General features: G+C 38.7%; 1 protein-coding gene across 2 annotated transcripts in view; it reads right to left on the bottom strand.

Moving 5' to 3' along the window:
* Positions 1–3,227: 3,227 nt before the first annotated feature.
* The window catches only part of Plod (procollagen lysyl hydroxylase), a 243,681-nt gene continuing 234,477 nt past the window's right edge, over positions 3,228–12,431 (bottom strand). For both annotated transcript variants that reach the window (XM_067148905.2, XM_067148906.2), the window contains 2 exons: positions 3,594–3,722; positions 3,228–3,384 (listed from right to left, as the gene is read on the bottom strand). In XM_067148905.2, coding sequence (XP_067005006.2) covers positions 3,229–3,384; positions 3,594–3,722 — 285 coding nt within the window. In that variant the 3' untranslated portion in view covers position 3,228. The remainder of the gene's footprint in view (positions 3,385–3,593; positions 3,723–12,431) is intronic.

Here is a 12,431-nt window from a genome sequence, read left to right as displayed (position 1 = left end):
GAATAGGAAACAAGTCAAATAATATCTACAGTTCATTGCAGTTTCAAAGCAAAATTAGTCTTTAATTAGGAAACTTTAGTAAAAATATGATTTGTTACATTTACTAGCAGCCTATACATTGTTGCTAATATTTTAATGCAGAAATACATTTCAGTCATAAAACAAAATGTCCCTGTAATATGGAACATCTGCTAATGGATACAATAAAGCTTATACAAGCTGAATTCAGCTTAGCACACTTCAGTTCTTTGCTACATTTGTTTCTTTTAAAATGGCAGTGACGAGCTCACTTATTATTTTCCGTAATAAATTACTAGGATGCAATAACACTCAAGACAAAATCTTCATAACAATTCCATTTTATAGGATACCTAATTTAGTAAATATGAAGTAATATATCAAATAAATAATATCACTCAAGGAGCCTCTTCACTATACATGAATTTGCACCAAATATTAAAATTTTAAAAAATAACTCAAATATAAAATGTATATTGTATGTTCAATATGTCAACCTTTGCTAAATATGATTTTAAGAGTATCCAAGTTCATGAAAAGGTGCCAAAGAACAGTTATATTTATTGCTTCTGAAATGGAAATTACTCTGCTTAGTTTCAGTGCACCCCCTTGCTGTTAGACTGAAGAACATTCAAGTTCCTATCTCCCAACACAACTTCTTTATTTCAGCCACTTGATACGGGCATCTTAAAGAATTTGAAAATTCACTATCGAAAAATGTTGGTGCAGCATATACCGGTATAACATACTTTTTTTTTAATCACAGCCTGTTACCAGTCATTCGACTGGGTCAGGAATGGAATGAATGAAGCCGTCACACTCCTCTGGGGCAAGGTATTACATGCTATCGAAGACAAATTCGTGACAGCTACTTTACAAAGGAGGTCAGTTCTACAGAGACAATACTACGTGTAATGTTTGTCACTGCTAGATGACAAAAAGTCACATGAAGGACAATTCATTGCAGTTTCAAAGAGCCCAAATATGAAGTTTCCCATGCAGAAGATAGTGAAATCTCAGAGGAATCAAAACACGGAGCCAACTTTGAAGAGTTTTTATGCATTGATGTCAATGATTTTAGTACCCACTCTCCAGCAAAGTACAAAATTAATATAGAGATCACATGGTTTCCACCCAATGTGTCGCCCATAACCGGCTTCAAATGTACTTTATAAAATGTTTGTTTTGGCAGAAATGAGGATATTAAATGAAGCGGTTTGATAAATTTAAGTGAGTACATCTCTTAGTACACAAAGATATTTAATATTCATTAGAAAAGCACCAATTTAAAAAATTACTCTGTACTTACATGTGTATTTATTTATTAATAACTACTGTTTATGGATCCACCTCCATTATATTAGTATATCACATCTGTACTTCTAAATGAACTCACTATAGAATATCCTGTAGTTATCAGATTTGAATGCCTTACTAAAAATAGAGTGAGTGAATTGTACTTGCAAGGAGAGGCCAGACCCTGCGACCAACTGATTTCAACGAGCTTCAATGTACCTGTGGATGGGGATACTCGATAGTAACCCATGTTTAGGTCAATACACCTTCATTTTCAAAAAGAAAAAGGAAAAAAATGGTCAAAGGTCATTACGGAGGATCCGCTTTGGACAAAGAGGAGGTGATAGAACACTGAAAGGCAAACAAATTTTACTTGAACATATCAGGTCTGCAATCTGTCCGACTCGTTGGCTGAATGGTCAGCGTCCTGACCTTCGGTTCAGAGGGTCCCGGGTTCGATTCCCGGCTGGGTCGGGGATTTTAATCGCTTCTGATTACTTCTTCTGGCTCGGGGACTGGGTGTTTGTGTCCGTCCCAACACTCTCCTCTTCATATTCACACAACACACTACACTACCAACCACCACAGCAACACGCAATAGTGATAACACCCCCATATAGGGTTGGCGTCAGGAAGGGCATCCGGCCGTAAAACAGGGCCAAATCCACATGTGCGCCGCAGATCGCACCCGCGACCCCACAGGTGTGGGAAAAGCGGTAGGAAAAGAAGAAGAAGAAGAAGAAGATCAGGTCTGCAATCTAATAATTTCCAAAAAATTAATGCAACGCACATATACTTTGAGATTTACATCACAGTCAACTGGAGTGGTGGCATAGTGGCCACGGTACTTGTGAGCAAACCTCGAAGATGTGAGTTTGAGTCTCGTTGTAGCTATATTTCTTGTACAAAATGAATTAATATTTGACGGAACGTGAAGATAAAAATGGGAACAAAAATATTATACAAATTGCAGAACACTATTTTCTACCTGAAATGAATATAGACCTAAATGTTCTCACAGTTACTGCTGGATCTCTCTCTCTCTCTCTCTCTGTATATATGTATGATATCATGATATATCATGGTGGGGTGGAAGAGATGGTTGTTCGTCAATCTGATACCGGACCACAAAGTTAATTAACGACCTAGGAGGCTGTACCAGAAGAAAATAACAAATCGTATATATATTAATTTGACGTAGAAAATAAAGTTTACTGCAGTTTGCCTAATATTTTTATTTGCATTTTTATCTTCATGTTCCCTGAAATAATTTATTTTGTACAAAAACATATAGCTACAGCAAGACTCTACCTCGTGTCATCGAGGTTCGTAGACAAGTTCGGTGACCACACCTCCACTGCTGCGCTCGAATGTGTTGTAACTCTCCAAGTATATATGCGCTGCATTGGAATCGAGGGATTCATAAATTTTTCAGAGAATATTAGCCTGCGGACCTGACATGTTTAAGTAAATGTGTTCGCCTTTTAGTGTTCTATGACTTCCAGTTGGTCCAAAGTGGATCCTGCATCATGACATTTGTCCTCAATTTTTTTCAAAAACTAAAGCATATTGTCCTAAATCCTTATACACAAATTACTGTTCATTGTAACCCAACAGGTACAGCGAAGCTCATTGAAATTGGTTGGATGGAGGGTCTGGCCTCTCCTTGGTAGTAACAGTGCAAGGCTTAGTATCTGATGAAGCGATCGCAGTAAATTGCAGAATATTGACTCCTTTGGCCAATGAGATGAGCATTAAGAGGCATAAAATTCACTGAAACAATGGACACTTTTTTTTAAACAGGAAATAAAAACACTACCACTTGTGTTGTGCTCAAACAAAACTGTATAGTCAGATAGTTTGCATTTGACCAGCAAACAGAAATGTTGCATGAAGTCATTGGTAATCAGAGTCTCAAGGATCCACAAAAGAGATCATGATATAACGTGTTCCACCTTTAACAGGAAGTCCTTCATGATAATGTGTAAGCCTCCCTGGGTGCATCAACATCCAACCCAGACGCGTGTCTGTGACACTACAGTTGTAGCGAATGAAACGACAACCTCCTCCCTGAAAGAAGATCGATTAAACCATATTTAAATTATGAACAGCAAAAGCAGATTCATACAAATAAATCTGAAACAAGGAGCTTCGTTTCATGCTCTACTGACAATGAAATTTAATACAACGTTATGGTCTACTGTAGGAGATTCACTGAATACAAGGAAAAATTTGATACTACTACTACGTACTATGATTCTGCTATTACTTTCTCATACCTGGTAATCAATCTTCGGTCTGTTAAGGGCTATATTGATGGTGTATGTAGAGGAGTCATGATGGGGTCGAAGAGATGGCTGTTCGTCAATCCGATACCGGACCACAAAGTTCATTAATGACCTAGGAGGCTGTACAAGAAGAAAATAAATCACTTTTAAGAAACAGAGAGAACGTTTAAGTAATGGCTCACAAAAACGCACTGTCAAAACAAATACCCAAACACACAAATACAACATTCATGCTCATTTGACTTGGCTCACAGACTGGAATGCCCAGTCTGTGTCTCAAGCTAGGTTACTGAATTACTTTTAGACATTAAAGTTGGTGTTTGTTATGGCTCTTTATATACACAGCCATGACATACAGCAAGACAATATTGCTCCTTCCTCAAAAAACACAATGGTTCCAAGAATTCTTTCTTTGGAGGTGTAAGGAGAGCAACTCTCTCTCTCTCTCTCTCTCTCTAGAGAGAGAGTGAGAGAGAGTGTCTGTGAGCTCGATTACCTATATACATTGAGCAAATCAACGACTTCCTGCAATTACAAGTTGCCACAACTGACAAAGTATAGCCTATCAACACAGAGATATAGCAGTAGTATGGTTTTTAAATTATGGAGGTCCGAACAAATGATATCTCAGAATGTGTATGAGCGTATCGTGGTGGTAACTATGGCCTAAATGTTAACTGACTGAATCATAGGTAGTTCAAACTTTTTCCATAATTCCATGAACAAGGCAGGTATAGTGCCACGAGCCCCAAACATTAGGCCAATAATCTCTCTTTTATTCAGCTGGTACTCATTTTTGTAGAACTTTATGATGGGTGCATAAATGGTCTGCTTCTCAAGATGGACTTGAGTAGTCTGGTGAACATGCTGCTTGAATTGCATGCTCAAATCGATGATGATGAAGCCTTTCTTGTCATTGTATTTGAAGGTAACTACTGTATTTTGAACATCTTCTCAATGTAAAAGGAAATCATCATTGTGGTGTTGCAAACAGTCAAGCTCATGGGGAGGAGGAAAATGATGTTGGTGAAATTATGCTTGAGGAAGTGGAAAGGATGGTAAATAAACTCCATTGTCATAAGGCAGCAGGAATAGATGAAATTAGACCTGAAATGGTGAAGTATAGTGGGAAGGCAGGGATGAAATGGCTTCATAGAGTAGTAAAATTAGCGTGGAGTGTTGGTAAGGTACCTTCAGATTGAACAAAAGCAGTAATTGCACCTATCTATAAGCAAGGGAAGAGGAAGGATTGCAACAACTATCGAGGTATCTCATTGATTAGTATACCACGCAAAGTATTCACAGGCATCTTGGAAGGGAGGGTGCGATCAGTCGTTGAGAGGAAGTTGGATGAAAACCAGTGTGGTTTCAGACCACAGAGAGGCTGTCAGGATCAGATTTTCAGTATGCGCCAGGTAACTGAAAAATGCTACGAGAGGAATAGGCAGTTGTGTTTATGTTTCGTAGATCTAGAGAAAGCATATGACAGGGTACCGAGGGAAAAGATGTTCGCTATACTGGGGGACTATGGAATTAAAGGTAGATTATTAAAATCAATCAAAGGCATTTATGTTGACAATTGGGCTTCAGTGAGAATTGATGGTAGAATGAGTTCTTGGTTCAGGGTACTTACAGGAGTTAGACAAGGCTGTAATCTTTCACCTTTGCTGTTTGTAGTTTACATGGATCATATGCTGAAAGGTATAAAATGGCAGGGAGGGATTCAGTTAGGTGGAAATGTAGTAAGCAGCCTGGCCTATGCTGACGACTTGGTCTTAATGGCAGACTGTGCCGAAAGCCTGCAGTCCAACATCTTGGAACTTGAAAATAGGTGCAATGAGTATGGTATGAAAATTAGCCTCTCGAAGACTAAATTGATGTCAGTAGGTAAGAAATCCAACAGAATTGAATGTCAGATTGGTGATACAAAGCTAGAACAGGTCGATAATTTCAAGTATTTAGGTTGTGTGTTTTCCCAGGATGGTAATATAGTAAGTGAGATTGAATCAAGGTGTAGTAAAGCTAATGCAGTGAGCTCGCAGTTGCGATCAGCAGTATTCTGTAAGAAGGAAGTCAGCTCCCAGACGAAACTATCTTTAGATCGGTCTGTTTTCAGACCAACTTTGCTTTATGGGAGCGAAAGCTGGGTGGACTCAGAATATCTTATTCATAAGTTAGAAGTAACAGACATGAAAGTAGCAAGAATGATTGCTGGTACAAACAGGTGGGAACAATGGCAGGAGGGAACTCGGAATGAGGAGATAAAGGCTCATTTAGGAATGAACTCGATGGATGAAGCTGTACGCATAAACCGGCTTCGGTGGTGGGGTCATGTGAGGCGAATGGAGGAGGATAGGTTACCTAGGAGAATAATGGACTCTGTTATGGAGGGTAAGAGAAGTAGAGGGAGACCAAGACGACGATGGTTAGACTCTGTTTCTAACGATTTAAAGATAAGAGGTATAGAACTAAATGAGGCCACAACACTAGTTGCAAATCGAGGATTGTGGCGACGTTTAGTAAATTCTCAGAGGCTTGCAGACTGAACGCTGAAAGGCCTAACAGTCTATAATGATAATGTATGCATGTATGTATGTATGTATGTATGTATGTATGTATGTATGTATGTATGTACTGTATGTTAATTCTACTTGAATTGACTGTAACAGATAAACCCAGGACGTGAGCTAGTATCTCTCTCTCTCTCTGGCGCATCTGCGACAGACTTTTGTGTCCTGCTGGAACAGTTCGTACTGCAGAAACATTTGTTGTCCTTTTGATTCCTCCCGCCATTTGCTAAAAGAAAGTCCTTGGTGATGTACAATCTAGTTGTTGGCTGGAGTGTACTCTTTATAGAGCTCTACACTAATTCCCTTCTGAGGCAAAGAGCACCAAATTGCGATTTCATGACTTCTTAACTCTTGGTGGATGTTTCTTGATTTTGGAAGGTCGCTGCCTTTATTGAAGAATCTGTTAATATCTGTGATGTTGAGGGCGTCATTTCAGATGACAGATACATTTTCAAAAGTAGCTGATATTGGCTTGGTGAAGAATGTTGTATGCACTTCCCAGGTTGCTTTAAAAAGTCTGAGACCTTTGAATCCTAAATCAGAATACTATTGGGTGTATCCATAGTAAACTGTAAAACTTCCTTCAGATCATTTTGTCATCAGCTTTCAGGAAGTTAACCAGTACTTGACTTGTTTCAGCTGTCTGAAAAGCATACACAGAAGTAGGGCTGATTACTTTGTTTAAAACAATGAACTTTCGATCTGCCTTTAGCAAAGGTGAGGTTGTAAGCACATCCAATTTCTTGTTCAAGAAAAGTTATACCAAGATATCGTATTTCTTCTCTTTCTTTAATAATAATAATAATAATAATAATAATAATAATAATAATAATAATAATAATAATAATAATAATAAAATCGTCGTGAATATAGAGCACTTTGTCTATGAGCTTCTCCTTCCCAATACATATGTCCACACATCTGTAAACCGATTTCCTGGAACGTGATAGCAATGCATGTCATCTCAAGCGCTGCTTCGTTATTTTTGCCAACAACTGTATCATCAGCAAAACCCATAATATTAAGAGGGGACAATTCTGGAGAAACTGATTTGCCATATTCTTGCAGTAGGTTTTCTTCTGTTATTTCATCAAAAATGGAATCTGTGGCCAGGTTGCACAATGCTGGCGATAATGGTGATCCCTGTGTACGCCCTCTCAACAAGTGAATTGGCTTCATTTTACTATTAGTTGCTCCAATCTGTGTTGTATTGTCAGTCTGTAGACTGATGAGTTCTTTAAGCGACTCAGCAGCTAGTGGTAGATTTAGATGCTGGTGTTCGATGTTGCCAAAGGCTTTTGATATGTCTAGAAAGATTGTGGTTACATCTTGCTTATCTGCTTTTGCTGTCTTGACAAGTACTCTGAGAATGGAAGTATAGTGGAACCTTGGATTGCGAGCATAATTCGTTCCGGCAACATGCTCGTAATCCAAATTGCTCGTATATCAAGGCAAATTTTCCCATAAGAAACTATTGAAACTTGGATGATTCGTCCAAAATACAAAAACATTTATTCGCATAACATTTCTAAAAAAAATAGAACGTAAAACAATTAAACTGTACTTTACCTTACAATAGAATCGTTGGTGTGAGGGAGACGAGAGATGACATGAGAAGAGTTACTGTGTAGCACGAATTTCACTAACGGAATCACTGCTATCGGATGGATCATTGGAAGTGTTTTCTTTTCGTGCAACTTTAACGAGGAACCTGTCCAATGACTGTTGCTTTTGCCTCGTTTTAAGGATTTCACGAAAATGTGACATTGCATTGTCATTGAACAGATTCATCCACTGTAATCATCTCCTTCTTCTGACCGAATTCCTTTTTGGCCTTCTTTTCGTTCACAGGGCCCATCATTGCAGAACAGTTATATCACAGATGACAGAAACAAAACATGTACACTCGTACGGTGTTGACTATGCGAGCGAGGCACGCCAACTGAAGTCCAGTACAAGATATTAGAATCATTCCGTATTGACGGTTTTCACTTTACAATGGCGAAAAATGAGGGTATCCTCCTATTCAATACATCATATATTCCGTCATTAGACGGAGCGGCCCTTCCGACCCCTCTATAATAAGGCAAAACACCAGCCAACATTATGAAACAATAATGAAGAAAGAGACCGCTAGATTGAGAAGATATTGATAATGCTGCTATTTCTAAAGCCTTAAATTTCATGGTGTTTTTTCTCCTTGTCACAGGCTTTTCGCCTGCAGGTTAATTCAGGCTTGGTTTCTCTCAAAAATGTTTGCTCCCGCTCTTCTCCTGACCAATTTGATGTGATGGGTTTCCACTAGATTTGACAGCAATTTCAAACTGTTTTGTCATTTTTAACCAATAATTTGTAAACTATGAGGTCCACAACCTCACCATGCGCTACTATTATTTGTTTCCATCTGCATCATTTGTTTTCTCATTCCCTTGTTTCTTAGGTTAACACAGTTTTTAGAATCAATTATTATTTCAAATTAACACCTGTTTCACTGAATTTTGTCGCAGTAAGTTTTTTGCTCTACATATTGTTGTAAATATTGTATATTTGTGCTAATTTTGCTTTCCGTCTAAGCTCTCTTTTGTTTTTTTGTTCACTCTTTCATTATGTTTTTTACCATTTTTTCAAATTATATTATGTAAATTATTCCAACACCCCTAATTTTTTCACTGAAGATGGCTCAAGCGAGCCGAAACATGTCTGAATTTGTTTGTTCCGTCTAATGACGGAATATATGATGTATTGAATACGAGGATACCCTCATTTTTCGCCATTGTAAACTGAAGTCCAGCGCGGGAAATGATTACACTTTCCCAGGAAAGAGAGGGGGAGGGGAAAACAAAGGCACAGGGGAGGTGGAAACGTACGTACACGTGACGCTCGTATTGCAAAACCTCACTTTCTTATCAAGTCACAATTTATTTAAAATATTTGCTCGTCTTGCAAAACACTCGTAGACCAAGTTACTCGCAATCCGAGGTTCCACTGTATTAATAAGGCAACCTGGATGGTTGTTAAAGCCTCTTTGGAGTTTGATATAGATGTTGATTCCCATAGGGAATCTGAAATATTTGTCCCGAATTAGTACATTTATAATACCAATACAGTTGGTCCATTATTGGACATCATAAATTTTCCAGCTAATTCATTCCTGGTTGCCAGTGTTTCGCCCTCGTGTGCTAGGTTGGGCTCGTCAGTTGGTACCTAGCATACCTACCAAGACACATGGCTAGTGCATACCGTGGAGGCCACTGCGTAGGCTACTTGAAGGCACCGACAGAGTGCCAATGCACTATGAGAGAGCTTGTCTCACTACCAAAAATTGATGCCTGCTTGAATGGCCAAGCATCTGTGGATATTGTTCTATAACCTCATATTATTCCGAGTATAAATCCTCTCTGAATTTGTGCAAATTTACATTGAGCCCATTTCTTCTCCAGGACATTTTGATATGCTGAAGCACAATTGTATTGTGACTGCTGCCTGGGAGACTGACTACCTCGGATTGAGTAAGGGTATTTCAGTCGCCTTGACAAAGAATACTGCAATGTATTTGAAACGTCGGCAAACTGTACGTGATGTACAGACAACAACACGGTTCAACCCGGAAAATAAACTAAATGATCTTTGGTTTCTTCCCTTTTTTTTCTTATTAACATTGCAGGAGTTTTGTTAGGATTAAATTGTAATTTCTTATCACATCTCCACTTATATATGATTTCTAAAGCAGAATTTTTTTGTTTTGCTAGGGGCTTTACGTCGCGCCGACACAGATAGGTCTTATGGCGACGATGGGATAGGAAAGGCCTAGGAGTTGGAAGGAAGCAGCCGTGGCCTTAATTAAGGTACAGCCCCAGCATTTGCCTGGTGTGAAAATGGGAAACCACGGAAAACCATTTTCAAGGCTGCCGATAGTGGGATTCGAACCTACTATCTCCCGGATGCAAGCTCACAGCCGCGCGCCTCTACGCGCACGGCCAACTCACCCGGTAAAGCAGAATTTGTTGAAATATTCAATTCCTTCACAGTATTAGCCTTAACCAAGAGAAGAGCATCATCAGCATAAGCTATAATATTACAATTTTGTGGAAGAGTTTACTGCAGTAAATCATCATGTAGTATAGTCCAGAAACCTGGACTGCATACTGAACCTTGAGGATATCCCTTAACAAGAGTCCTAGTTATTGTTCTGATACCTATTGTTACCTGTACTCTGCGATTACTAAAATGACTCTGTGTTAATTTATATAAATTCTTTGGACAGGCTTTAACTTTTAGTTGATGAATTTCGGACCACCACGCATTATCAAATGCACCAGAAATGTCCAGAGATATCAGTACGCCAACTTGCTGACGTAAGATTTCCTTAGCCCAATCAACAACATATGTTAATGAGTCTTCTGTAGATCTTTGTGGAGAAAATCCAAATTGTCTATCACTCAAATAATTGTTTGCACAAAGAAAATACATAATATGATCAATTAACAGCTTTTCTAAATTTTTTCCAAGTAAAGCCAAAAGACCTATAGGTCGGAATGCATTGACAACACATACAGTTTTAGCGGTTTGCTTTGGAATCACTTTGACTACAGGTTTCTTCCAGCAGATGGGAAAGAAACATAACTTGAGACACTTATTATAAAGAATTATAAAAAGAGACAGAAGACAGTAATGAACATGTTTAACAATAATGACTGAAATTCCATTCCGTCCAGGAGCTTTTTGGTCATTCAAGTTAGAGATAATTTGGTCCACCGTCTTTTTCGTGAACACAAGGTCATTTTCAGCATCTGGTGAATTAGCAGCAAAATTGGATACAATCTTTTGAAATTCATTGTCATTGTCTTTTGCCGAGAAAATAGTTCACCTGCGTACACCCCAGCGTCAGTGGGTAGGGTCTGACACATCCCACTCTGATGAGTCTAGTGTCAGACCTAAGACGAAACGCTGGTTAATAGAGCGAACGCCTGAAAAGACTTACATCTGATCTGTTTTTTGACATGCTCTATTGGTCGAAAAATATCTAATTCCCTCCATTGGGAACTTACAATTTCCAAAAAATAGTTCATCAAAACATTTGCTGTTTCCAGTGTAGAGTTGGTGAAAACGTTTTCTATTTTTATCAAGGACAGTATCCTATCGAAGTCTCTGGGCTTCCAACACATTTTATACAGTATGTTCTATGGATTACTGGAATTCTGTAAGGAAAAAATCTTTTTCCAGGCATTTGTTTTTGCCTGCATTATCAAATTCTTATACTAACTTTTAAGTTCATAATATCTTTGTTCATATATTTCTCGTCATGGTGTAGGGGTAGCATGCCTGCCTCTCACCCGGAGGCCCCGGGTTCGATTCCCGGCCAGGTCAGGGATTTTTACCTGGACCTGAGGGCTGGTTCGAGGTCCACTCAGCCTACGTGATTAGAATTGAGGAGCTATCTGACGGTGAGATAGCGGTCCCGGTCTATAAAGCCAAGAATAACGGGCGAGAGGATTCGACGTGCTGACCCCACGACACCTCATAATCTGCAGGCTTCGGCTGAGCAGTGGTCGCTTGGTAGGCCAACGCCCTTCAAGGGCTGTAGTGCCATGGGGTTTGGTTTGGTTTTATATATTTCTCGTAAAGTTGCACTTCTAGATCTTTTCCATCTTCTGTACGAGGCTAAGACTCGTTTTCTTGTAATGTTGAGACTTGAACTCCACCAAAAAATTTTTGGGTGTGCTTCAGGAATCTGTGGGAGATGAGCATCACAAATGGCTGTGATCTCATCTGTTAAATTATCGACTATTTGGTCAAGTTCTGCTGATGTTGTGCATAATGAAGAATATTGATTAGAATAGTGATTAGATTAAATCCAAATAATGAAATGCTTTGTTAAAGAGACAGAGAAAATACATTTTGGTCAACTGGAATAAGACAAATCCTTTTTCTCTCATATTGAAGGGTTATACATAACACTAAGACAACGTACAATAAAACAACAGTTATACATGATATAAAGACAACAAACAATTATGATGAACATATTGCCAAACAAGAAAAAAGTATTCTGGAGAAAGTCTACAGGTAAACATGCACAACCAGGATGATCTAATAGGGGCAGCTATACTATATACAATATATTACAATAAAAGCAACTGCTGAAACCATTACCGTGACAAAGCCAGGCCATCACGGCATCTGAAGATAGTGCAACATACACAAGGTAGCAGTGAGTACATCATTTTTTGGGCACTCACACATACAAATTTTCATCAAA

The sequence above is a fragment of the Anabrus simplex genome, chromosome 6, assembly GCF_040414725.1.
Source record: "Anabrus simplex isolate iqAnaSimp1 chromosome 6, ASM4041472v1, whole genome shotgun sequence".
NCBI lineage: Eukaryota > Metazoa > Arthropoda > Insecta > Orthoptera > Tettigoniidae > Anabrus > Anabrus simplex.
The sequence above is the reverse complement of the archived record's forward strand: the minus strand, read 5'-3'. Positions and strand labels throughout refer to the sequence as shown.